General features: G+C 41.7%; 1 protein-coding gene across 1 annotated transcript in view; it reads left to right on the forward strand.

Moving 5' to 3' along the window:
- Positions 1-26,516, forward strand: part of si:cabz01090165.1 (leucine-rich repeat and fibronectin type III domain-containing protein 1-like protein) — a 92,133-nt gene that overhangs the window by 46,776 nt on the left and 18,841 nt on the right. The window contains exons 6-7 of the mRNA XM_028574031.1: positions 4,736-4,948; positions 6,543-6,853. Coding sequence (XP_028429832.1) covers positions 4,736-4,948; positions 6,543-6,853 — 524 coding nt within the window. The remainder of the gene's footprint in view (positions 1-4,735; positions 4,949-6,542; positions 6,854-26,516) is intronic.

Below are 26,516 nucleotides of genomic sequence, written 5' to 3' on the forward strand. Positions count from 1 at the left end.
GGAGATCTCGAGGGGCCGACCCCTCGGGGCTCTTTGAGAGCTTCAGTGATAAGTGGAGGTGCACCAGGAGATAAAGACGGGATTAATTGGTATCATCTTAGAGAAGGATGTTGTACAGACCTTTGCCTCGCCTCGAGTAATAGTCCCGGACCTCCCTCCCCGAGAGCCACTGTAGGATCACTATAAGAGGATTAGTGTGGTAAAGAGGTCGATTCAGAGACCTCCGTGTCACCAGAGTGTCTGGGCATATTAATGCTCGGGGAGTTTAATGGCCTCGTTCCCACTGCAAGGACAAGTGAGCCCTCCACGGCATCCATCAGAGGGGCCGACGCCAGCAGTCAGCCGTCAAGGGGATTCCTGCTGGGAAAATCGATGGAAAGATGCTCCGCTTCTTCTCCGACGGGAAGATGTAAAATCCAAGAGGTTATATTCTCAGGAAAAGGGACAGAAAAAGTTGACGCTGGTTTGGGATCTGAGGCCTTAACCCTTCCTGTTGACCATGCAACGTTGTGTTTTTCTAGGTCAAAATTTCAACATTTTGTTGTTCTTTTTCTACACTTTTCTCGACGTTTTTTTTCCCCAATTATTTTCTCACTTTTCCCCCAATTTCTTAGTCACTTTTTTGGCGTTTTTTTAATTAAATTTTTTAACACGTTTTTTTTGTCGCTTTTTCAGATGTTTTTTTCCTTCACTTTTTTTTCCATTTTTTTGTCACTTTTTTTAACAAGTTTTTGTCACCTTTGGCGATTTTTTAGATTTTTTTTTTTTGTCACCTTTTCTGGTTTTTCTTGGTCACCCTTTTCAGCGTTTTTTGTAGCTTTTTCAACGTTCTTTTGTCATAGTTCTGATATAACTAGAAAGTTTTTGTAAAACGGGTCAAATTTGACCCGAGGACAACAGGAGGGTTAAAGCTGTAGTGCGTATTTTCTGTCGCCCCCATGAGGAATTCTAAGCAATGACAACAAAACCACCCCCCCTCCTCCACACAGTTGCTAGTAGCCAAGGAGGACACGGAGGATAAACTCCTCAGAAGAGGTCATTATCTTCAGTCGAGTTTCTGCGCGGGAAAGGCGCTGGACGCCACAATCTTCCGAACATAGTCCTACTGAGAAATCCAGAGAGAGTTGTGTGGAGCTGATAGTATCAAAAAGTTACGCACTAAAGCTTTAAAGGTCCACTGTGTAGGAATTTCTCCCATCTAGCTATGAATTATATATATAACATTACAGCGTTTCAAGCGGGCTCTAAATCAAACACAACTAAGCCACACAGCCAACGGAAGGGACGCAGCGCTCCACAAAATAAACGAAATATTGCATACTTATCGCGATACTTTCGATTTACAATATTTCGCAATGTGATATCGCGATAATGATATTGAGTCAATATATCATGCACTCTAGTATCTGGAGTTACAACCTTGCTCTATTCTTGTTCTGTTAAGAGCCTGTATAGAATTTTGCTGAGTCTATATGGAATTTGCTCTCTGAAGATTTACAACTTTACCTTATGTCTCTGTTAGAGACCTATATGGGCTTTGTCTATTCTTGCTTTCTAACCCCCACATAACTACATCTTATGTTACACCATACCTAGCATATATGCGGTGTTTCAACAGCAGAAGCTCAGAGCGACTTATTTTGGGACCAGGTCTGTCGTATTTCCAAGTTTCTGCAGGAGCTTGTAAATTGATGCTGAATTCTTTGATGAAATAAACTCGTTTTACAATCAAGAACAGTGTTGGTGAATTCCTCTTTATACTTCACCACAGCATCGCTATTAAAGACACCACAGCACCTTTAATTTAGCCGCATACTGAAAGCAGCAGAAATGCAGAACTGAGTACACTTGATGAATAAAGTATGTATCGCTATTGCAATATTCAACAATGTTATCGCATATTTTCCTCATACCGTGCAGTATTCAGGCGTTCCATTAGCCACATTGTTGACTGTATTACTATGTATTTTTATGTTCCCTGCCTTTGTGATTCATTGTGATTTTTTTTTTATTGCCATGGATGGGTTTTAGTTCATTTATTTATTTTGCCTCCGAGGCACTTTGTGACTCTGACTGTGAGAAGTGCTATATACAAACTTTACTCAGTCACTTGCTTTCCTCCATTGACCAACTTCACATTCTCACACTTTCACCCTTCCACACAATGGTTGGAAGCTGCTCGGCTGTTTAGCGCATCTGCGCCGCTTCTTCTCCGACGTAAAGATGAGAAAATCCAAGCGGTTATATTCTCACGAAAGAAATTTTAGGGACAACTGAAAAAAACACACATATTTATTAAGCCGAGACGAAATGACAAGATTTTCCTTCCGATGACCAACTTCACATTCTCATACTTTCATACTTCCACACACTCCCATCACCGAGTTCAATCACAGACGTTTTTTTTTTTACCCTGAGCTTCTTGGGAACAATTGAGGGTTAGAATGTAATACAAGACTGAAAGGCACTGGTGCTGTGTTTGGAGCTATAGCCCAGCGGTCATCAGGTCAGCAATCTTCTCTGCTGGTAACAAGCTCCAAGAAGGACGCAGAGAAAAGGTTTTGAAAATGCACTGAGTGGAAGGTATGATGAGTAAGCCCAGGTAAGCCTTGGCTGGCCCTGCAGTAATACTCACCCAGGGTTTTGGTGGCTTTATAGTGGCTTAGGTGCCAGCGGGTGGGTTTTAAATATTGCGAGGGCTGAAAAACTCACTTGATCTCCATGTGCACACAATTGAACTCTTTCTGAAAGTCAGAACCCTGTGTGCACAGCAAATGTACTGGCTATTTTTTATCTCGCCTGTTATTGTTGTTTTCATTATGAGCTCTGAATCAAAAACTAGTTTAAATCAAGATCTCTCCTCTTGCTAGTACTGCACTTTTACTGCAGCTGTTGATAATTTGTTGTAAAGTTTGGCGAGATACTGTCGACAAAATGATCTTCTTTCAACCTGGACCTTATGTTCCTATGTTTTTGTGTCTAAGGGACTGATGGGACCAACAATCTTTTAAATTGGTCCAGTATTAAGTAAGAACGCTGTAACCGGCAGCTGCGAACCGGGCTGCTATGTAAACTTATTGGGCAAATTGTGTCCACTAAAAGTGCTGTTTTTGCCACTGACCGGCTCAGATTATTATTCTTAAGTGTCTGACAACATTATAAAAAAGATCCCTACTGAGATAGACCTTTTTATTAAAGAGTAAGATAATTTTTGTTATACCAGAAACAGTCCAAAATAACCATTGCTAAACCCACCAGACTCCATTTAAAAAAATAGTACTTTTAGCGTGTATAGAGCCCACATATTTTCGCATGTAAATCAGTAAACAGTGTCTTTATTTCAACCAAAACTAGAGTTGTGATGGTTGTAAAAGTGGGAAGATGACCCAAAACGGCTTTACACAGTTTTATTTTGTGTCTGTCGACTTTGAATGAAGTGTATTTTACGATGCTAAAATTACTGTTTATTTAATAGGCGTCTGGTGAGTTTAGCGTGAATGTTTTTATGTTTAAAAAAAGGATCTTTCTCTTTAACAGAAAGGTCAGCCTCCTTAGAAATCCTTCTCATAATGTTGTCAGACACTTTCAATAATAATCTGAGCCCGTCAATGGCAAAACAAGCACTTTTGTGGACATAAATTAAGTAAGGGTTAATGCCCGACGAGGTGTCCATTGTCAGGTATTAATGGACGCCGAAGTCCATTAATACCTGACAATGGACACCTTGAAGGGCATTATTCCGCTTATACCATGGTCACTTGCCAAATAAAACATTAGTTCATATTTTAATTAGTTTTACAATCGAAATCTAAAGTTTATCCAAACAATAACTCAGTTTGACGGTTTGACTAATACCTGGAACAATCATTCCCATCCATCAGGTTCTTATGCAATGCAAACGTTGTTCTCTCCACCAGGAATTAGGAAGAACCTTAGTTACGACTTGCCTCCCTTAGCAACCGGAGATATTTATATAGTCCGCTCAGCTGATAGAACCCTTCAGTTTAGCTACGAGCCAGAAAGCTAACGCTATGCTAGCAAGATCCAAAGTCAATAACAGTGTGTACAGTTGGCAATCAGTAATAATAATTTGACAGACAAGCTAGCTATCCAGCCGTGTCATTGTCCCCAAAACAATATAACGACTTTTACGAAGAATTTGATCCTTGATGTGTAACGTTACTGTTGGCTGCAGCGGCGCAGCCTGAAGCAGCGAGCTGAACAGTGAACGGGACGTGAGAGATAACGTTATTCGCTGTGAAACAAAGTCAGTCCAGAGGGCCAGTAGAACTTACTTCTTCCAGCCTGTGTGTTTTAGCGCCATCCTGTGGTGTTCAGAGGACGATTTGGAAATAATAAATCCACATTTCCTTATTGATTTAATGTAGCACATTCATTTAGAACAGTAAACAGTCAGTTTCACCGAACTCCTTTAGTAGGTGTCCTACATCACTTTTTAATGGACACCCTGAAGCCAATCAGAATCGAGTATTCACCCAGAGCATGGTATAAAGCTGCGCAATTGCCCAATAACTTACATCGTAGCTTGTTTCGCCGCTGCCGACTGCAGCGATCTCAGTCAATACTGGACCAATGTCAAAGATTGTTGTTCTCATCAGTCACTAAGACACAAAATCATAGGAAAATAGGGTCCAGGTGGAAAAAAAACTGTTGGTATTTAAATCTTCTGCATCGTTTGACTTATACATTTTTGTGGTCTTGTGTCCCCTAACAGGAGGAGTTTGTTTGCGAGCCACCGATGATAACTCGCCACACCTCCAAGATGTTTGTGATGGAGGGTCAGGAGGTCAGCCTGCGCTGTAAGTCCATCGGAGATCCCGAGCCTTCGACACATTGGGTCAGTCCGGACGGGAAGCTGATCGGCAACACGTCCAGAACCATCTGCTACGAGAACGGCTCGCTGGACATCCTCAAGGCCACGGTCAAGGTAGAGCCGTGGTTTTAATTATCACGGAAGAATATGGTTGTGTGTCCTCTGTTGATTTATTCTAAAACTGTTGGTCAGTGTGAAAACTGTAAAAAGAAATCCGATCTTTGCATCATGAGTAAAGTGAGTAAAAGCTAAAGACTGTTTATCATAAGAGTGATTCCCAACCAGGGGTACTTTTAACCCAGGGGGGTACTTCCGCAGAAGCCAGATTGAGATTAGCTCAACTAATTTGGAGAAAAAAAAAGAAACTAAATTATAATACCATTTAAAGAATACATCCACATATTAACATTAAGCCAACTGTAACACCGGAACACTACATGTTGCAGTTATCAGTGTGTTGGAGCCAAAATTATGATTTCGATATTGTCTTTTTTTTTGATGAATTGTGCATAACAGCATTGGTATTGAGAGTAAACTAGACTCATTGTAAACTAACAAGTTGTGTTAATTGATCTTGGTATGCCTTTTGACAATCAGCTGATTGAGGCACTAATTGCATCAGCTGGTATATAAGAGCTGACCTGCCATTCAGTTGGGGTTCCTTTGGTATATAGCCATACGTTTGTTTGTTTTTACCGCTGAGTACCGCTCAGAACAGATTATGCGATTGTGAAATTAAGTTTTTTTTAATTTCTTTTAATTTTTGGCTCTGCTGTCAATCCTTGTACGGCATCTGATATTAGCTTGTGGAAAAGAAGAAAACGTATCAATATGAAGTTTGAACAATAACGGAAAATAAATGTGAAAAACGAAAGAGATCAGTGCTGCGGGGTCTTAAAATTATTAAAAAAGTCCTGAATTTAATAAACTAAAAATAAGGCCTTAAACGTACTGAATATTGCTTACAAAGGTCCTCATTTTAGTTTTTCTTGTCTTTTCATAGGATTAAATAAATGCTGTGTCATAAATAAATATTCTGTGTGAGTGAGGTTTAAATGTACTTTATTTTGTATTTGTAGAGTTATTTTAAGTTATTAGAGTACAAACACAAGTCAAACATGTTTTATTAAATTCAGGTAACATTACTTATATATAATATATAATTATTTTCTCGGGCTTAAAATCCTCACTGATTTTCCATTATATGGCCGTGAAGTTGGCATTAAATTTCATCCTTGGTGGTGTCTTAAAAAGTCTTAAATTTAACTTGGAGAATCCTGGGAGTACCTGTTACTGCGCGTCTAAGGCGCATTCCAAAGGACAATAATGGATCAAATACGTTGTTTGAAAGTTGCTGGTGTGTGAAAATAGAGCGCAGAAGGTCAAACCGGTAGCTAAATGTAAAGAATAAACCGTTCAAATGATTAGCTAAATATAACGTTAATGGATCAATTGTTCCTACATGTTGTAGTAGCTTAGTAGGCCAATTGTGTAATTTATGACCAAACCAAGGGACTGTATGGAAACAGTTGTGTTATACATTGGTAACGTTAACTGGATACGTCACTTTATCCGTCAGGGCTGTGGGGGGGGGGGTGCCTCGGACCAAAAAGGTTTGGGACCATTGTCACAGGGAGCCAACAAACAAAGTCAAAGCGAAAATAAATGCTAGGTCTTCTCTTGCCTTTTGTTTTACGATGATTTCTAGGATTCCGGAAAGTTCACGTGCATTGCATCTAATGCAGCCGGGGAGGCCACCGCTCCCGTTGAGTTAGTCGTCAACCCCTCGCCACACTTTGACCCTAAACTCGACCCAGACCCGGGGCCTTCGGACATCCCCACGTCCATCAAGTCCAACGTCAGCGGGGGTCACGCCCGGTACGACCAGCAGAGGGTCAGCGTGTCGGATCTAACGTCCAGTACTGCTACCATCAGATGGCCGCCGCAGAACCACATACCAGGAGTCCGCATGTACCAGATCCAGTACAACAGCTCCACGGACGATATCCTCATTTACAGGTAAGTGGGTCTGTGTGTGTGTTGTGGATAGAGGGTGATTCGATTTAACTTGTGTTTTTTGACATGACAAAACTAGTCTCACAATGCCAGACCTATTTCCACACCGCCGTGGGGAAGGCAGAGATGGGGACTCGACTTTGACTTTTGACTCGGACTCGGGTCGCACTTAAGTTGCACACACAGTGACTTCAGACTTGACTTGGGAATTGTCCTCAACAAACTTCAGACTCAAGATGCAGGACTCGTGAACAATCTTCATTTTTAGGAAATTCATGAGCTGAAGGTCATTCCGTCTCTGCGTAACCTCTAAGCTACCTACATAAGGGGTCATATGTAACGTATCTGCTGCCCGCGGCCACACGTAAGAGAGGACAACAAACTTGTCGAACTTAAGTAGTGCCAAATACAAAATTTGTGGACTCTAGCTCAAAGACTTGTTAGCATCTCTGGAGTAAGGTACCACAGATACATTCTGGAATAGGACAAAAACACGCTCTGGGTTGTTTTCTTTAAACCAATCACACCCCGCAAAAGATAACGCCACATACAATATTAAATGAAGTTAACTGTTCACACAAAACAGTACCCTGAGCTATTAAAATTAGCTGGATACATAAGTTAACCTCATTGGCTCGGTCCCAAAACGTCCCAGTTAAAGAGGAAATGCCCTAAACATATTCTTTGTAAATCTTTACAATCATTCCCTGGAAGAACCAAGCAGACCTGTCTTGTTACACAATCCGAATTTTCTTCAGAACTTGCTATTTTCAGTGTGTAACGTTAGCGTGCTAGGTCGGAGGTTCCTCGATGTGACCGGAGTTGTGACGCGATATGTATTTCATGTCTGCGAAACAAAATTAGGGTCGAGCAATGCGCTGGATGTCTAGCCTCGTGAGACCGTCCTGATCTGGCGAGCTCCAGTTTTCCACTCGCAGATCAGTCTGGCATCTTGAGATAGAGAAAATTTGGAGCCGTTCGCCAAACGACCGGGCCAATCAGCGTTGGTTTTGAGGTGGGTTAGGTGGTGATAGACCGATGGTTTATCCAATCAGCTAACCATCAGCCAGGGGTAGCCCTAATTCTGTTAGCTGCTCGCTAATGCTTTTTTTCTCTTGGATCCTTGTTTTGGAATATGGACCGGGAACCTGAAATGGGGCCTTTTATTCCTAAATTCTCGTTACACCAACGGCAAATATCCTTTACCGACATGTTGCTAGCTTGCTGAGCTAACAAGCTATGCTTTGCCTGCAGCAGCAGGGGCTTGTGGTTGTATTTTCATACGCTTCGTGGATCTGATTGGTTGATTTGGCCTGTCTATCACCAACATAGGTGATAGACAGATGGTTTATCCAATCAGCTAACCAGGATTTTCGCCCCTTTCCAAAAGTTCTCCAATGGAAAGTTCCCAGATGGATATGCCGAGCAAATGCGAAGCGATCCTTCTGGCGGAGTCAGGTTACCGGATGTCAGGCTTTATCCTGGAAATGTTCTTGTGTTGATCAACAGGCATGATCTAGAAATAGCGATTTATGCTTTTATGAGTTCAAGGTTGGGTTACTGTAACGCTCTTCATGTTGGTCTGAATCAGACCTCCATCTCACAACGTCAACTTGGGCAAAATGCTACTGCTCACTTTTTAACAAATACATCTAAGACGTGCACACATCACCCCTGTTCTCTAACCCTACATTGGCTCCCTGTGCGTTTTTAGAATCGATTTTCAAGATTTTATTGTTCGTTTTCAAGGCCTTGAATGGCCTGGCCCCGGATTATTTGTCCGAGATTTTCACCCTGCGTGAGCACGACCGGTCATTGCGGTCTTCAAATCAGCTGGTTTTAGAAGTTCCAAAGTCAAGGTATGAACAGGGGTGTGATCAGGCTTTTGCAGTTGCTGCCCCGAGACTCTGGAACAAGTTACCCCCTGATATTCGCACTATTACAGATATGTAGCTCTTTTTAGATCCAAACTCAAAACCTATTTGTTTAGAATAGCTTTTAATACATAGTAGTGGTGTGACAATTTCCCTGTCCTCCTCCTGTTTCTGTGTAACCTTTTCTGATTTTACTGTTTTCTATGTTTCAGTCTTTTTACCGTATGATATGTTGTTTTATTCTTGGTTCCTAATGTAAAGCACTTTGGATACCTGATAAGTGATTGATTGATAAAGACAAAGCTGGTCTGCACGCACAAGCTTTCTTTTGAATCTTTGAAACACAAGCATTTCCTTTCATTTCATTTTCATTTCATTTTTTATTTATTAAACAGGAAAAGATTAAAGACAATCGGGCCTGACTCAGTGTAAAACTGATTTTCAGCAGGTTCCTGCTCTGCAGAACATAAACACCACATACACAACAAAACTCCTAGACAGAAACAGTAACAAACATACAGACCAAGAGAATGAGCAGCAGGGCAAAGCCATAAAGCTGACTTAATGGTCGCAGGTAAACCTCTCCATTAAATAGCGAGCAAATGTTAATTTAAATGATGTTATTGACATTAAAGTTCTGATATGCTGTGGAATGTGATTCCAGACTTTAGTGAGCACATAGAAAAAAGATCTCTGTCCATAACAGTTTCTAAAAGCCGGTAAAGGCAAAAGTCCATTTGTAGCAGATCTCGTAATACGCTCGGACCTTGAACTGGGTTTTGGAACCAACGTAGACAGAGCAGCTACAATGTGACCATTTAAAATTTGATGATACAGTTTTATCCCAAGGCTTAATTTAAAATTCTCAAATGTCAAGGCATTACACAAAGATAGTGCAGTACAGCGGTGAGTCCATCCAGGAAGCCTAACATGTAGCTTATAGGCTTTGTTATAGAGTCTTATTGCTGGTTCAAGAATCTCATTTGTTGTAAGTGACAAGTGACTTTCTGCTGTGCAAGAACATAATGTAATAATGTAGCAATGGAGGTTAAAAAAAAAAGGGTTTTAGTTGTGATTATATCCCTGAAACTGGCAGTCATTACCTCCTAACAATGGTTTCTTTCAGAGTAATCCACCACTCAGAACAATGGGAAAGAGCGTTTTGTAAATGACAAAGAATTCTAGGTAGAAAGAGAGTGGTGCATATAGAGATGAATTTACTGCCTGGTGGCTGACGAGGCGGGATGCTTTGAGGAACAGAGATTATTTCCAATTTACAAACCAATCAACTGTGTAACGCACATTGTCTTCAGCTCCAAGTAATAAAATCATCCTGTTCCACTCGGCCTCACGGTAACACACACGTTCTCTATCATCATGTTGCAGCTTTATTATATTTACACAAAGTGAAATATTCAAGCCCAAGATTCCCTGTTTTTATAGATGCACTGTTGCATCCATTTCAGGGCTCCAGACTGCCCCCGAATGGTCACATTTTTACGTATTTTTTTAAGTATTATTATTTTTTTACAACTACTCGCACGTGCGACCCTCAAATTTGCCGATTTTGTTTAGCATTATGTCGAAGACCGGGGGAGAGAGCGAGTCTGCCAGAGTTGGCCAATGTGTGTGTGAGAGGGGGAGGGTGTCCGTGAGCGATTAGTTAAGTGTGTGGGTAGTCTCGCTTTGCCAGACCTTCCTCCGCAGCGTTGTGGAGGAAGGTCTGGCGAGCGCCCACAGCATTCCGGGATTGGAGAGAAAAACTGTAGGTTTCAGTTTGTCTCGGAATAAATGCCGCAGCTCCTCAAACCCCAAGTAACGTTTCCGTGTCTTTGCTTCTCAAGAATGCAACAAAACCAAATAAAAGCTGCGGTGGCTCGGAGGAGAACTGTTGGGAGACACAGCTCACGTCTATGATGACGACACGGCGTAGTTTTGTCACGGATACTGTAATTCTTTAGTGCGCTTGCATAACTGCGTGAAACCAAAACTTACCGGATCAAATGTAGACAGTGTAAGAAAAACATGAACCTCCTTAGGCCGGCTACACACTGGCTGGGTGGCGTGAGCGTGTCAGCTGCGTGGCGTGTCCATTTATATTTCGCCTCCCATGGGTTAGGGTTAGGGGTTAGGGTTAGAGCTTGCACACTGCCTGCGTGACACGCACGGCTCAGGCGAAAACACGTGCCTGCTAGAAGTAGAGCCGACGGCTATTTTTCACGCGACACGCAAGCGTGTTGGAAGCGTTTTCCAGGCAAAATAGAATATGAAAAGATGTTTTTATGTCGTTTAGACACAAATACATCTTAATAAATGACATGTTGATGTTTGAAAGTCTCTAGGTTTTGATATAATAAAAAAAATATATAGAGATTTTCTAATATTACACCTTTCAATACAGAACAAAATATTCTGTAGCCTATTTTGCCGTCAATACTGCCGACGTTGTCTTTGCTGTAATCAAATCAGTATATATTTATAGTTATGTTAATGGGAAACATCCATGTGTCCAGACAAGGCTAGCAGCAGCAGCAGCGCCGCGTCAGACACGTTTCTGGAGTGTAAAGACAGAAAAATCCACACAACAGAAACGCCACGCTCACGCCACGCAGGCAGTGTGTAACCGGCCTTTAGGCACCGACCCAATTGCCTCTAAAGTATTGAGTATCGAAAAATGCCTCGTTATTTAATACCGAACATTCAATGCCAAAGGAGTAAATCTCAGCGTCCCTGAGCTAATCAGTCGTAGAGACACGCAGGAAAAAACTCTAGGTTACACGGAGACGGGTACACACGTAGTACGAGCCGAAAAATAAATTTAAAAAAATGTGATTAATGTGGAATGTTGAAAAACAAATACACGCAGCACATAAAACAACACATACAATGTACAGCAATGCAACAAAGGAAGCCACACACCGATAATGTACATGTAATGTATATTAAAAAGCTCACTTTTGAGAAGGTAAATGAGCAGTGAAACTGAATGAATATTTTGGTCCGTGTCCAAACCCCCCCAGGCAGCAGCAGCAGCAGCTGATTTGCACATCCTAATCACCAGATGTGGATTTCGGGGGGCGTGTTTTGTGCTCGAGCTGCCGAGCGTGTGGACCGTCTATCAGCCCGTGATGCTGAGCGACCACCGGACGGTGCCATCAGCCACTTAGCCAACTCTGTAACCTAGCAACATCATTTAGGATGTATAATTGAGTGTTATTACCAAGCATTTTGGAGGGCTGACAGATGACAGTTTTGAAATGTGTCCACGGCCTCGATTTCTCATTTCAATCGAAAAAAAACAACCCAAATGCACTCGAGTGACCACTTTTCCAGCCTTTAATTGGAGAGAACACGTGGGCAGGTGCGGAGTGTCCAAATGAACGGTTTCAGATGGTAGTGTGATGGGGGGTGATCTAAATGGTTTACCCACCACTGGGAGGGCGTTGCACTCACAGCAGACTGTTTGTTTGTCACATCGGACGCTGTCGTAAACAAGCAGCCAAGCTGTAATCCAGAGTCACTGACGTCGTTGATGTTTGACAGCTGCAATTTCAGACTCTATACATGTTTGCATTCAAGACCTCCAGCACCCATCGCAATTAGGACTCTTTGTCTTGAGCGAATGGAGGAACCGGTTTGATGTTGGTTGTTATTACGACCTACAGCAACGTTTTCCATCCTCCTATCTAACCCAGAGAACGTTATGGTCATGGTTTTTAAACACGTCGTAAACGTGACACAGTCGCTGTTTGGCATAGGTGCAATTTACAGGGGGGGATGGAGGGTGGTTACAACCCCCACCCCCAATAATCAAAACTGGCCCGGGTAATGAAGTCAAAGAGTTTGAATGCTGTGGCAAGAAAATATTGTGTAATGTTTTAAGTTGATTCTTAGCAAAAAGCCTTTTGTTCTTTCACAAATATGCGCTCATACATGCGTAACTACTTCCACCAACTAATCAAAGTATTCTCGTAAGCTTAGAATCTGACATTCTGAATCATTCAGAATACATACGAGCGACTCGCTCGAATGGCGGCAGCCATGTTGTGCCTCCATCTTTAAAATACATTAGCCAAAGAGGGACATACCTCTGCGTTTCGCGATTTTACACTCAGTGGCACCTTGACGAATGCCAGCAGGAGATTACTCGATCTGCCGGCAGATTTGAAAGCCTGTTGAAGATGGAGGATCACACTGATACTTTACTAACATTAGCTTGCTATCATTTGGGAACCTGCTAGCTGATGTTAGCAATGAAATGGTTCCAAAATAATTATTATTACACTGGAAGGATCACTCATGGACAAAGTCGTACTTCTTGGAATAATACGGCCACGGTAGGAGTTAAAATGCGCTCGGAAAGAAAGGGGCTAGAAAGTAATATTCAGTTGCTTGTCATATACAATTTCACCGCTAGATGGGAAAAATTCTTACACAATGTAGCTTTTAAGATGCGCATAACTCCTTAATAAAACATCCCGAAACACGTGTGATGTTTTGAATCTGCAGGAAGCGAAAACGCTACACTTTGATAGGGTTGTGTATTCATAACACAAGGTCTGGATTGACTTTCCATTCTGTCCGGATGTAGACCATGGGACGGACTTTGAGAAGCCCTGATCTAAATAAATCCCAATATTAATACAGCTGGCTAATTAAAAAGGAGCTCTATACTACTAGGCACTTTGGTCTGTTGTTTGATTCCCAACTGTTTGTTTGTTGTTGTGAATTGGTTGTAGTAAATTATAGATCCGACCTCGAGGCCAGATTAATGGCTTGGACCTGAACGCCAACTGCCCTTTTTGAAATGCTTTTCCTGTTTCTCTTCAAAGTATGACAAAATCCCCCAAAAAGGTCTTAGAATAAATCCACACGAGTCCGAATCTGATGTAAAAAAAGTGAGTTTAATTCAATTCAATTTTATTTATAGTATCAAATCATAACAAGAGTTATCTCGAGACACTTTACAGATAGAGTAGGTCTAGACCACACTCTATAATTTACAAAGCCCGAACAATTCCAACAATTACAGTAATTCCCCCAAGAGCAAGCAGTGGGACAGTGGCGAGGAAAAACTCTCTCTTGGTAAGAAACCTGGGACAGACCCAAGCTCTTGGTAGGTGGTGTCTGACGGGCCGGTTGGGGATATGATGAACAGTGGCGATAATAGTCAAATTAATAATGGAACAGTGACTTTGAGTTTAATGTGCTCGAAAAGAGTTCAACACACAAAAAAAAACGAGCAAGTTCAGGACAGCTTAGATCCCTTTGTCTAGTGTCGTCTTATATTTAACCAAAAGAGACTTTCCCCCAAAAGAAATCCACCAATAACCGTTTTTAGGACATGCTGTTTGAGAATACAATTGGATCCTTCGGAGTCTAAGGACCGCCTCGTGACATCAAAATGACGTAATATCCTGCCGGCGCGCCCGGATTTGTGGCGCGCGAGCATAGGTCGTGCATGGCCCCTTCTTTTTTTTTTTTTTTCGACAAAGCGGAAACAGGAGGACTGAATGAGTTCGCCGACAACGGGATGCCAGGACTCTCAGAGTGACTGCAAGTCTCTCTTGTAATCTAACCGGGTTAAGATGAGTTCTTGTATGGTGAATGAAAGGATGGATCCCACCAAGTAGCTCATCCAATCAAATCGAAGCATTGACTGCAACGCTGCTGCCAGTTCTGCCGTGGTTTACCTTTTTCTTCTTCTTCTAGTCCGTAGAAAGGGCAGCGTCGGTAGCCTTTGCTCATTAGTGCCACCTCTGTTCAGGAGAAGACTGCAGCTAGTGTCGCGATCACCAGCGCGGGTATAAACAGTCACGGCGATCTCATGACATCACATTTGCGAGCACCAGCTGGGCCGCGTCTAGCATATAAGAGCTTTTAGGACAGTATCTTTGGTGAAGTCATATTGCTGATTTGGCTCGTTTTTAGCCGAGTTGGCATCTCCAGAGAGTTCTGTTGTTTAATTCCCCAACTGTTTGTTTCTCATGTCAAATCACTTGTTGATGTTCGGCATGCATTAGCTATTTCAAATTTCATAAATGTAAAAAAGAAAAGATTTTAGGAATTAAAGATGAAATGATTGAGAGGAGAGAACAGATGTTCTAATCTCTCGCGCTGTAGTTATTTAGTGTACCGTGTATTTTCTGAGATTGTAAAGTATTTACAGGAGGTGACCTCTTTCTTCTTTTAACATTCACTCTGCTGTGGCCGCCCGAAGGCACAGAGATGCAGCCTTCTTGTGTTTCAAAGGTCAACAGTTTGGTTCTCTGGCTCGACTGGGACCATCAGAGTGTGGGAAGTGAGACAAAAAAATCGCTCTCTTCTGCTTTTAAACCGGCTAATGTTCCCTTGAGCTCGGCATTTCCACCCTACAGACTCTCCAGTGGAGCCTCTAGCAGATTAAGACTGAAGCAGCACTCGGGTTTGTTGATGAAAAGCGTCCAGTCATCTGGATAATAGAGTGGTGGAAAGCAAATGGGAAAACTAAAGCACATTTTTCTCACATATTTTGCGACATAAGAGTCGGTGGAAAAAAAATTATACCTTAAATTCTAAGGTTCGGCAGAAACCCAATCCCATCAAAAAGCCCAATTTTCGGCCGAATCCGAAGCCAAATCCTGGTTTGGTGCATCCCTATGCCGTATATAATGACATAGTGACATAAGAGTCCAGAATCTAAAGCAGCAAATGCTTATATAACATGTAATATGGCTGAAATCAATGCCGTATTATTAATATTTTGTTATCACAATATGGCCAAAGTATGCATGATCACACAGAACAATAATGAACCGTCTGAGGGCATTTTTTCCATTCATAAAATCTTAAACGCACCTTTTAAGGGTATTTGTATGTAACCTGATCCCTATGTGTTTCATATCAAAATGTTCAGAACAAGCTCAGCTTTCTGTAGAATGGAGGGGGGGGGGCACATTTGTCCTAAAGCAATGTGTAAAGAGATCATTTGGCCCTAAAGTTGTACGAGTTCAAGTTCACTTTTTGAAATCTCTTGTGAAAACATACCGACAACTCATGTGGACGAATTGTTTTGCCGTTTGAAATGAGTTTACAATTTTTATTTTTATTAATTCTGGGAATATCTAAACCACATTTCTGTGCCATATTATCGCTGGAATATTCACCGTATAGAGACTTTGAATTATTGTTTTGACGTGCTCACGCGTCAGTCGTCCTCAGAGGGTTAAATTGGTAGTCAAAGCGATGAATCGAGTTGCACTTTTATGTAATTTAACCCCTGCAAACATTCAAATCAAACGTTTTTTGTCAATTGAGTTATGTGACGAAGGTCTCAAGACCCTGATTACATCCTGTCTTTGCACAGAAACTTTGTCCCTGCTGGCCACCGTACCTTTTCAGCTCTCTGTGCTGTGGCTTTTCTGGCCTCCCTTTATAATCCATGACTCAAGTAAAAAAGCACCCATTTTAGCTCACACAGTGGCAGTACTTATACTTTGGACTTTAAGTGCAAAACATTTTATAACACAAGTGCAGCTCTCTGGCAGAGTAATTGGCCTCTCCACTGTACACTGTAATAGAAGAGACTCGGGACGCCCACTCTGGCCTCTCTGCCCCGCCTCTGCAGTCTGATCCCAGGCTTTACAGAGCCTCTGCCCGTCAGAGCAGCTCCAGCGCCGAGCTCTTCATCTCCACACACTGAGGCACGCGCTGTACTCTGCAACTCTTCACATCAATTGTTGTAATTACGGTTACTTCCCTAGCCCTTCTTCGCTGAGCAGCGCCTAGTTCTTTTTCTTCTCAATTGTCTTTAAAGGCCCTATGAAATGCGTGTTTGCTTCTTTCGAGTGCGGGGGAAAGCTAATACGATATGTGGTGGTGGTGGGGGGGCAACGGTACACAGAAGTCACGGTTTGCTTCATACCATATTAGGCAGTCCCTCCAGAAAAACGCGATGGTGCGATCGCATAATTCAACGCATAATCAGCCAAAGCACATTGATGCGTGGGGGTGGAGCCGCATTTTTTCAAATACGTCGCACTTTCGCCGCATAAATTGCCGATTTCCGTGCAAAATCTGCGGGGCTTGCATGATTTCATAATACCCGCATTTTTGTTGCAAAAACGTCCCATAATATATCTTAGCAGAAAGTTAAAAAATGCGTTTTACTTCACACAAGAGCAGCCATTTTCCCCTGTTGCCATCACTTTTTTTTTCTCTTTTTCATCAAACCGCAGTTATAGCAAGTTCCCGCAATTTCATCGCATAAAATTGCATAAATATCCCGCATATTCCATCACATTTTTTAATAAAACGTGCCACAAAATCAAGGATGTAAAGCTCGCCATTCTGAACACGGCGACAAGGTTGTGAAGCGGTCGCAGTGTGGTCAGGATTAGGCACAAAAACTACTTTCGGTTACGCACGTGATGCTGAATGTGACGTCGCTCGGATTGTTCCGTAAAGTTTTAAGTTTAAAAAAAAAACTCCCTTTACTCAGCACGATGTTCCTATCCACCCTTTACTTTTATATTTCTAACGGGACCTGCTGCCTCGATGCTTTTAGGCCAGCTACACACTGGCTGTGTGGCGTGAGCGTGGCGTGGATTTTTCTATGTCTTTGCACATCAATTTTTTTTTTTTTTTTTTATTGCATTTATATCTTAATATACAGTATAGGCCAACAGTTTGGACACACCTTCTCATTCAATGCGTTTCCTTTTTATTTTCATGACTATTTACATTGTAGATTCTCACTGAAGGCATCAAAACTATGAATGAACACATATGGAATTATGTACTTAACAAAAAAGTGTGAAATAACTGAAAACATGTCTTATATTTTAGATTCCTCAAAGTAGCCACCCTTTGGTTTTTTATTAATAAGGGAAAGAATTCCACTAATGAACCCTGACAAAGCACACCTGTGAAGGTAAAACCATTTCAGGTGACTACCTCATGAAGCTCATTGAGAGAACACCAAGGGTTTGCAGAGTTATCAAAAAAAGCAAAGGGTAATTAGGGTAAATAGCTGCTCTTTTGACTTTCATCTCTGCTTCACGTCCAGTTAAATGCTCTTTTTCTATTTTCTTCACTCACATTTTACCAGGTCTTGTTCAAAGACCCCTTTACTCCACCTTTTCCAAGCCCTCATTATAATCTGCCCTCCCGTTGGTCTAAAAGTCTGGATGCAGTCACATACTCCCCCACATACGACTCTCCCAAAACTGTGTACGGCCTTTTTCTAACCTTTATCCTTCCAGGGAAAGTCGAGTGAGGGAGCGAGCGAGCGAGCCTGCCTGCTGCTATTCCCCGCCCAGCCTGCTTCACATTCACATTTGGGAGCTGTCCAGTACTGCTGAACTGCATTAACTGTGTGAATGGAGCAGCTGCAGGCAGGCCGTTGCCCGAGCTCTGGGGGCAATCCTGGAAGTTGTTGAGGGATTTGCGGGAGGAAAGGACGGGTTGCTCATGTTCATTCTTAGAAGTTCAGTGGAGTTCAGTGACCATCATCACGGATATCACGGCTGCATGAAACAGATGTAGGTGTTTTGGTGGTTCACCATATTGGAGGGAGTGATCATTTTTGCACAGACATTATAATTGCATTTTGTCTGTTAAGAGGCACTCTTTAGAATATGCCCCCAAAACTGCCGTTTTAGCTAACTGGGAGCTATGGGCATTAGCTGCAGCAACTCCAGTTTGCTAGGACCGATTCTGTTCATTTTTGTTGCTATCGGCAGTACTTATACTATAGTATTTATAGCGATCAAGATTAACGTAAAAATTGCCCGGAGATCTTCTTTAACAAATATTGCCCCCCACCCCCTAGCAATTTGGATATTGCACTAGTCCATGTTGCGATTTGCAATAAATTGCGATTAATTGTGCAGCCCTAGTTAACACCATAGTAATGAATAACACATCCTATCTTAACTCCGATAAGTAGACACTGTATATCCACCATTATAACATTTTACCTTCCTTTTAGAATAAAAAAAAACATGCCAATTTATAACAATGAATGTAAACACTTTAAGTTTAAAGTATTACTCCAACCCTGTTTAAAAATATATATATATATATATATATATATATATATATATACATTATTTAAATTTTTTTGACCACACACAGGACTCAGGATGTGCACCGTGGTCCGTAAAAGCTGTTGTAACTGCACAAAATGCATTTTTGCAAAACAAATTAGGATCCAAAGATACTTTTAGGGTGAACGAGTTGTAAAACTTCGAAAAAGAAGCAAATGAGTGAGGGACAGCAAGGACAAAGAAAAGTGTGAAAGGCAAAGGAATACTGGAGAAGGATGGAATGAGAGAGAGAGAGAGAGAGAGAGAGAGAGAGAGAGAGAGAGAGAGAGAGAGAGAGAGAGAGGGAGATTTGAAAGCTGGTTTCATGGTGCAGTCAGGCTGCAGGGTTTCCATCTAAGCACCTCCTCCTCTGCTCTTTTTTTTGTTTTTTTTCTTCCCATCTCAGTTCCCTCACACACTCAGGTTTTCAGATTTCAACGTGCTGCGCTGGCAGAAAAGTCGAGAACCGAAGCGGCGAGATAACGGATCGACATTTCTTTCTATCTGTGTCTGGTGGACTCTCAGTAGATGTATGGGAGGGGGGGAGGAGGGGAGGGGATGAGAGGAAAGAAGGTTGTATTTTAACAATATTCCCATCTTCTCAATTCTGCCCATGGGCAAGAACAACCCGGCCAGCTTTATCCTTCACCTCTCTCCCTCTCTTGCTTACTCTATCTCTCTAACACACTATAACACTAAACACACACACACACACACACACACACACACACACACACACACACACACTCTAAGGATTATGGGTCCAGGCAGAGATCAACCTCTGTCAGCACCAGGAAATGAATCCATTGATTCTCCCTTCTTTAATATTCTCTTCTGCTCCTCTTTCTCTTTCTGTCCTAAACCAGGTGTGTGTGTGTGTGTGTGTGTGTGTGTGTGTGTGTGTGTGTGTGTGTGTGTGTGTGTGTGTGCCTGCCTGCCTGCCTGCCTGCCTGCTTGCATGAAAGGCTTAATAAAGCGCAGTGTGAGAATGTATGTGTGTCTGCATTTAAAAGTGTGTGTATGTGTGTGTGTGTGTGTGTGTGTGTGTGTGTGTGTGTGTGTGTGTGTGTTGGCTTTCTAATTACCATCCTGCCCGGCTCTCGAAGGAGAGATTAAAGAAGCGAGAGAGAGGCAGAATGGAAAAGTAGAAAGGCGGCGGAGGGCTGGATTGATGCAGTGCTGTGAATAAGAGATGTTTCTTTGACTCAGCTGATACGGAGATAGGCGCAAGGAAGTGAGGGAGGAAGGAAGGAGGGAAATGCGGGGAGCCAAGGGTCCAGGAAGTGACGGCCGATCATATTCTGCTGAGATGATGAGGCATCAACTTTCCTCTTTTTTCTACATCTCCTGTCTCCTACCTCCATTTTTTCTATCACTCTATCAGTGCACAGACCTTTTAGAAAGTCAGTGTAATGTCATTTCCCTCACTCCTTCACATCGCCTCTGCACACGCCTCATCCCTTGCCTTTTTCCCCTTCCTCTCTCTCCTCTCCCTCCATCCAAATGTCACTTTGACCCGCCGGGGTCTCCAGTTAGAAAACCCTTCGGTGCAGAAGATGACAGCCGGGCTTTTAGGCTGAGATCAAATCAAAAGGTTGTCTTTCTCTCCTGCTCAGACTCACAGCTTTGGCTCTCTGTGACACGGCTACAGTGATCTCACATCATCTTGGCCAGACCCTTCCTCCACAGCGCTGCGGAGGAAGGTCTGGCTAGTCCGCACAACATTCTGCGATGGGAGAAAAACGCACTCTGGTTTCTTGGCATTTCTTTAAACCAATCACAACCGTCTAAGCACCGAACGGAGCAACGGAGCCTCTGCAAAATAGCCTCCGGAAGGACCTTGTTTTGGTGGAACTTGTGTACGTTCAAAAGTAGTTTTAGTCGTGGAACAGAAAACTCAGATTGGACAGATAGTCTAGCTAGCTGTCTGGATTTTTAGCTTAATTTACCATAACTGAACAGCTTCGGAGTCATTGGAATGGATATATGACTTATTTTTAGTTGAATGGTGGTCGTCTCGCTCCCCCCCCCATAGCGCCTGTGAGCGGAAAAACCACCCTCGCAACGTTCGGCCGGCGAGCCGGCGGCCTCAGCGTCGAGAAGCATCGCGTGATATCACGCCACTGCACACATGCGCCCATTCAGGAACAGGCTAACAAGGTGTAGCGATGGAGTTTTTCACACTTTCGTCATGGCTGAGCCGGCAAAAAAAAGAAGCAGAAAGCTAGGAAAGCATTGTCGGAGGAACAGAGAAAGAGGAAACGGCAGACTGAACGAGAGAGGACTCAGACACGAGTAAACATAGGAGCTGCCAAATATCTATTCTGAAGCTGTAGGGGGAGGCTCTATTGAGAAACCTGCCAACACAAAGAAAGAGGAAGGTGATGGACATCTGGCCGAAAAAAAGAGGGACATCTGGCGGAATTTCTGACGGCAATGGAGCAATCCGACAAGTGGAGCGTCGTGGATGTAGTACTATCTATGTTGCAACATAGAAAAAAAAACACATTTTATGAGTTTCGCGTCAGCAAAAGGAGTCATCATCAGGAAAAAAAATGTATTGTCTCCCACCGTTTAGCTCAGTGAGATATCTCAAATATTATTTGATGGATTTACCGTGAAGTTTAACTGGAAAATTCCACTTGTCCAACACTTTGCTTTCACGCCTGCTGCCTCCACAAGCAAGGACTGAATTCACACAACAGACTTTTACTGATTTGACTTGAGGTTGCACATTGTCAGAAAGTATTTTGTTAAAGCTTGTTGTGGTGTTTTTTCTCCAGAAAGATGCATTATGTCTTTTACCAGAGTCCGGCGAAGTTAGCATTTGAAACACTTTCTACATACTGACTTCAGTCTCGAATATAATGTCATCCATTCACTCCCCCACACGGCAGACCGGTTTCTACTGTATATCTGACACCATTATCTCTTGACCTGGCTCACCTGCCTCTGTCACCTGAACGCACCGTCACATGTCTGCATGTGTGTAATACGTTCCTTTAGTTCACCCAACCTGAGGCCACGCTGATCTTTTTCCACTAATGATGCCCGCCCTCTTCTCCGCCAGCAGTCTCTCTATTTTTATCTTTCTCTCCATCGCCTTTTATGTATCCTCCTTTCCATTCCAATCTCACCCACAAACTCAAATCTCAAAGCTCAAATGAAATCTGAAATAGGTGAGCTACTTTAAAGCTATAGGGCTCTGTTTTAACGATCCAAGCACAGAGCATGGTGCGTTTAGGGCGTGTCCAAATCCACTGAGAGAGTCTGTGCGCCAGGCGCATTGTTCTAAAGGGTTGTACTTATTGTCTTCATTAATTCATATATGTGTTTTGGGCGTAACATGCAATAAACCAATCAGAGATCATCTCCCATTCTCTTTAAAAGCCTGGCGCGTTTGGACCTTGGCGCATTGCTATTATGATGGATTACACCGTAATATTTTTATTTGTAATCTTCTGCATGTGTGTGTGCTGCTGTGCGTCCCTGTGTGTGTAACAAGCATAGTGTGCGTGCGCTGTGCATAAGCCTAGGTGTATTTTACTAATTTGTTGTTAAAATAAGAATGAAATGCTGCGTTATTGATAGGGCTGTCAAAATAATGCGTTCATTTTGATTAATTAATCTGGAAAAAATAACGCGTTGAACAAAAAATAACTCATATTAATCCATTCCATATTGACGTTTGACGTGGAGCCGTTCTAGCCACCATTGGACTGTAAAATGAAGGATGGAGACGAGAATGTGCTGCCTGGATCATTGATTAGAACATTTACTCGTAGTAATCTTCTTAATCTGGTGCCCCAGTTGTTGTTAAATGTCCTTTTCCCATCTGGTGGTTGTTTTTGTTGTTCAACAGCAATTTACTAGTGAAATAAGTTATTGTTATAGTTATTACATTATTATTGAATCATTTAATTTTGGCCTTAGTAATAAACAAGCTGTTCTTTAATGTCGCCCTAATAGTACCCTTCTTTTTTTCATTTTTTTTTTAAACTTTCTTAAAAAGTATAGCTTCAGGCACCGTTAATTATGTATGCGATTAATTTTGATTAATTAATCACAGAGTATGTAATAATTCGATTACATTTTTTAATCGATTGAGAGCCCTAGTTACTGACTTTAGACCAGGTTTTTGTTGGTCAATGGTGTGATCACATCCCGCTGCCTTAAGATAGCAATACGCCCAGAATGCACCTGAACACCCCTCCCTGTAAGACCAGCACGCCCAGAATGCACCTGAACACACCTCCCTGTAAGACCAGCATGCCACAGAATGCACCTGAACACACCTCCCTGTAAGAGCAGCATGCCCCAGAATGCACCTGAACACACCTCCCTGTAAGACCAGCACTCCCAGAATGCACCTGAACACACCTACCTGTAAGACCAGCACTCCCAGAATGCACCTGAACACACCTCCCTGTAAGACCAGCATGCCACAGAATGCACCTGAACACACCTCCCTGTAAAACCAGCACGCCCAGAATGCACCTGAACACACCTCCCTGTAAGACCAGCACTCCCATGGACACAAAGAAGGGCGCACGTGCATTTGCTATTTAAACGACACGGACACTGAGCGGGAAATTGACAACTGGGTCGGTCTTAAACTAGCAAAGACACACACTTTGAGATTTGAGTTTGTGGGTGAGATTGGAATGGAAAGGAGGATACATAAAAGGCGATGGAGAGAAAGATAAAAATAGAGAGACTGCTGGCGGAGAAGAGGGCGGGCATCATTAGTGGGAAAAGATCAGCGTGGCCTCAGGTTGGGTGAACTAAAGGAACGTATTACACACATGCAGACATGTGACGGTGCGTTCAGGTGACAGAGGCAGGTGAGCCAGGTCAAGAGATAATGGTGTCAGATATAGAAACCGGTCTGCCGTGTGGGGGAGTGAATGGATGACATTATATTCGAGACTGAAGTCAGTATGTAGAAAGTGTCTCAAATGCTAACTTCGCCGGACTCTGGTAAAAGACATAATGCATCTTTCTGGAGAAAAAACACCACAACAAGCTTTAACAAAATACTTTCTGACTGGCGCCTTGCACTGCACCAGGTGCAAGATAGGGTCCCATAGGGTTCTTTAACATTTCATCTGCTCTCGATTTGTGGCGTTTGCTTTCCTCTCCTCCGCCGTCTTTCTTTCCCTTATTGATATTCAGAGGATGAGAGGCGGTAAAACCCTGACCTTGTGTCTTGGGTGTGCAGGGAATGATCCGCGTATATTTTATACCTTTAGTGTCAATGTGGAATCTCCATAAAGTCACCTTTTCAAGAAATTGAAACCACATTAATAAAAGATGTAGGGCCGCAACCAGGGGCGGATTAAGGTGGTCAGGGGCCCCTAGGCTGCTCTTTGTGTGAGGCCCCCCCTTAATCATTGTGCTTTACTGGAAAAATGTATTTAGTGCCATAATAATAATTTTAACTGACACACACACACACACACACACACACCAACTACCACCCCACCACATAGGTAAAATGAGAAAACTACATCATGAAACTAACATCAACAGAGATGTAAGTGGAAAGAATACCAGATATTATCCTCTGCCACCACAGCACCAAAACAATTACAATGAAAATGTAACTAAACAGCAAAGCAGCAGAATTCCCTGGATTCACAGTTCAACAGCAAGCTGGTAATCACTTTTAGCTTTCTAAACCAACAGGTAGGCTACAGCATCTGCAGCAGTGCAGAACACCTGGTTTTACTGAGGCAAAATCACAACATCACTACCAGTGGTGGAAGAAGTATTCAGATCATTTACTTCAGTAAAAGTACTAATAACATACCGTCCTGCATTGAAAATGTTACTTAAGTAAAAGTATGTAAGTATCATCAGGAAAATGTACTTGAAATATTTAAAGTGAAAGTACTGAATGTCGAAAAATCCTCATATTTTTTAAACAAACCAAACAGTACTGTCAATCAACTAGTGTTTAATGGTCTATTCATCTCAGCTGACTTGTAGCCGTTATATTGTTGGCTAGTTTAGTTTAGAATCAAACATCACATTTTATAAATTAAATGTATGTGTGAGTAACTAATGTAACTAGTAACTAAAGCTTTAACAGATGAATGTAGTGGAGTAACTAAAGTAACTAGTAACTAAAGCTGTAACAGATGAATGTAGTGGAGTAACTAAAGTAACTAGTAACTAAAGCTGTAACAGATGAATGTAGTAGAGTAACTAATGTAACTAGTAACTAAAGCTGTAACAGATGAATGTAGTGGAGTAACTAAAGTAACTAGTAACTAAAGCTGGAACAGATGAATGTAGTGGAGTAACTAAAGTAACTAGTAACTAAAGCTTTAACAGATGAATGTAGTGGAGTAACTAAAGTAACTAGTAACTAAAGCTGTAACAGATGAATGTAGTGGAGTAACTAAAGTAACTAGTAACTAAAGCTGTAACAGATGAATGTAGTAGAGTAACTAATGTAACTAGTAACTAAAGCTGTAACAGATGAATGTAGTGGAGTAACTAAAGTAACTAGTAACTAAAGCTGTAACAGATGAATGTAGTGGAGTAACTAATGTAACTAGTAACTAAAGCTTTAACAGATGAATGTAGTGGAGTAACTAAAGTAACTAGTAACTAAAGCTGTAACAGATGAATGTAGTGGAGTAACTAAAGTAACTAGTAACTAAAGCTGGAACAGATGAATGTAGTGGAGTAACTAAAGTAACTAGTAACTAAAGCTGGAACAGATGAATGTAGTGGAGTAACTAAAGTAACTAGTAACTAAAGCTGTAACAGATGAATGTAGTGGAGTAACTAAAGTTACTAGTAACTAAAGCTGTAACAGATGAATGTAGTAGAGTAACTAATGTAACTAGTAACTAAAGCTGTAACAGATGAATGTAGTGGAGTAACTAAAGTAACTAGTAACTAAAGCTGTAACAGATGAATGTAGTGGAGTAACTAAAGTAACTAGTAACTAAAGCTTTAACAGATGAATGTAGTGGAGTAACTAAAGTAACTAGTAACTAAAGCTGGAACAGATGAATGTAGTGGAGTAACTAAAGTAACTAGTAACTAAAGCTGGAACAGATGAATGTAGTGGAGTAACTAAAGTAACTAGTAACTAAAGCTGGAACAGATGAATGTAGTGGAGTAACTAATGTAACTAGTAACTAAAGCTGGAACAGATGAATGTAGTGGAGTAACTAAAGTAACTAGTAACTAAAGCTGTAACAGATGAATGTAGTGGAGTAACTAAAGTAACTAGTAACTAAAGCTGTAACAGATGAATGTAGTGGAGTAACTAAAGTTACTAGTAACTAAAGCTGTAACAGATGAATGTAGTAGAGTAACTAATGTAACTAGTAACTAAAGCTTTAACAGATGAATGTAGTGGAGTAACTAAAGTAACTAGTAACTAAAGCTGGAACAGATGAATGTAGTGGAGTAACTAAAGTAACTAGTAACTAAAGCTGTAACAGATGAATGTAGCGGAGTAACTAACGTAACTAGTAACTAAAGCTGTAACAGATGAATGTAGTGGAGTAACTAAAGTAACTAGTAACTTAAGCTGTAACAGATGAATGTAGTGGAGTAACTAAAGTAACTAGTAACTAAAGCTATAACAGATGAATGTAGTGGAGTAACTAAAGTAACTAGTAACTAAAGCTGTACCAGATCAATGTAGTGGAGTAACTAAAGTAACTAGTAACTAAAGCTGTACCAGATCAATGTAGTGGA

The sequence above is a fragment of the Perca flavescens genome, chromosome 3, assembly GCF_004354835.1.
Source record: "Perca flavescens isolate YP-PL-M2 chromosome 3, PFLA_1.0, whole genome shotgun sequence".
Taxonomy (NCBI): Eukaryota; Metazoa; Chordata; class Actinopteri; order Perciformes; family Percidae; genus Perca; species Perca flavescens.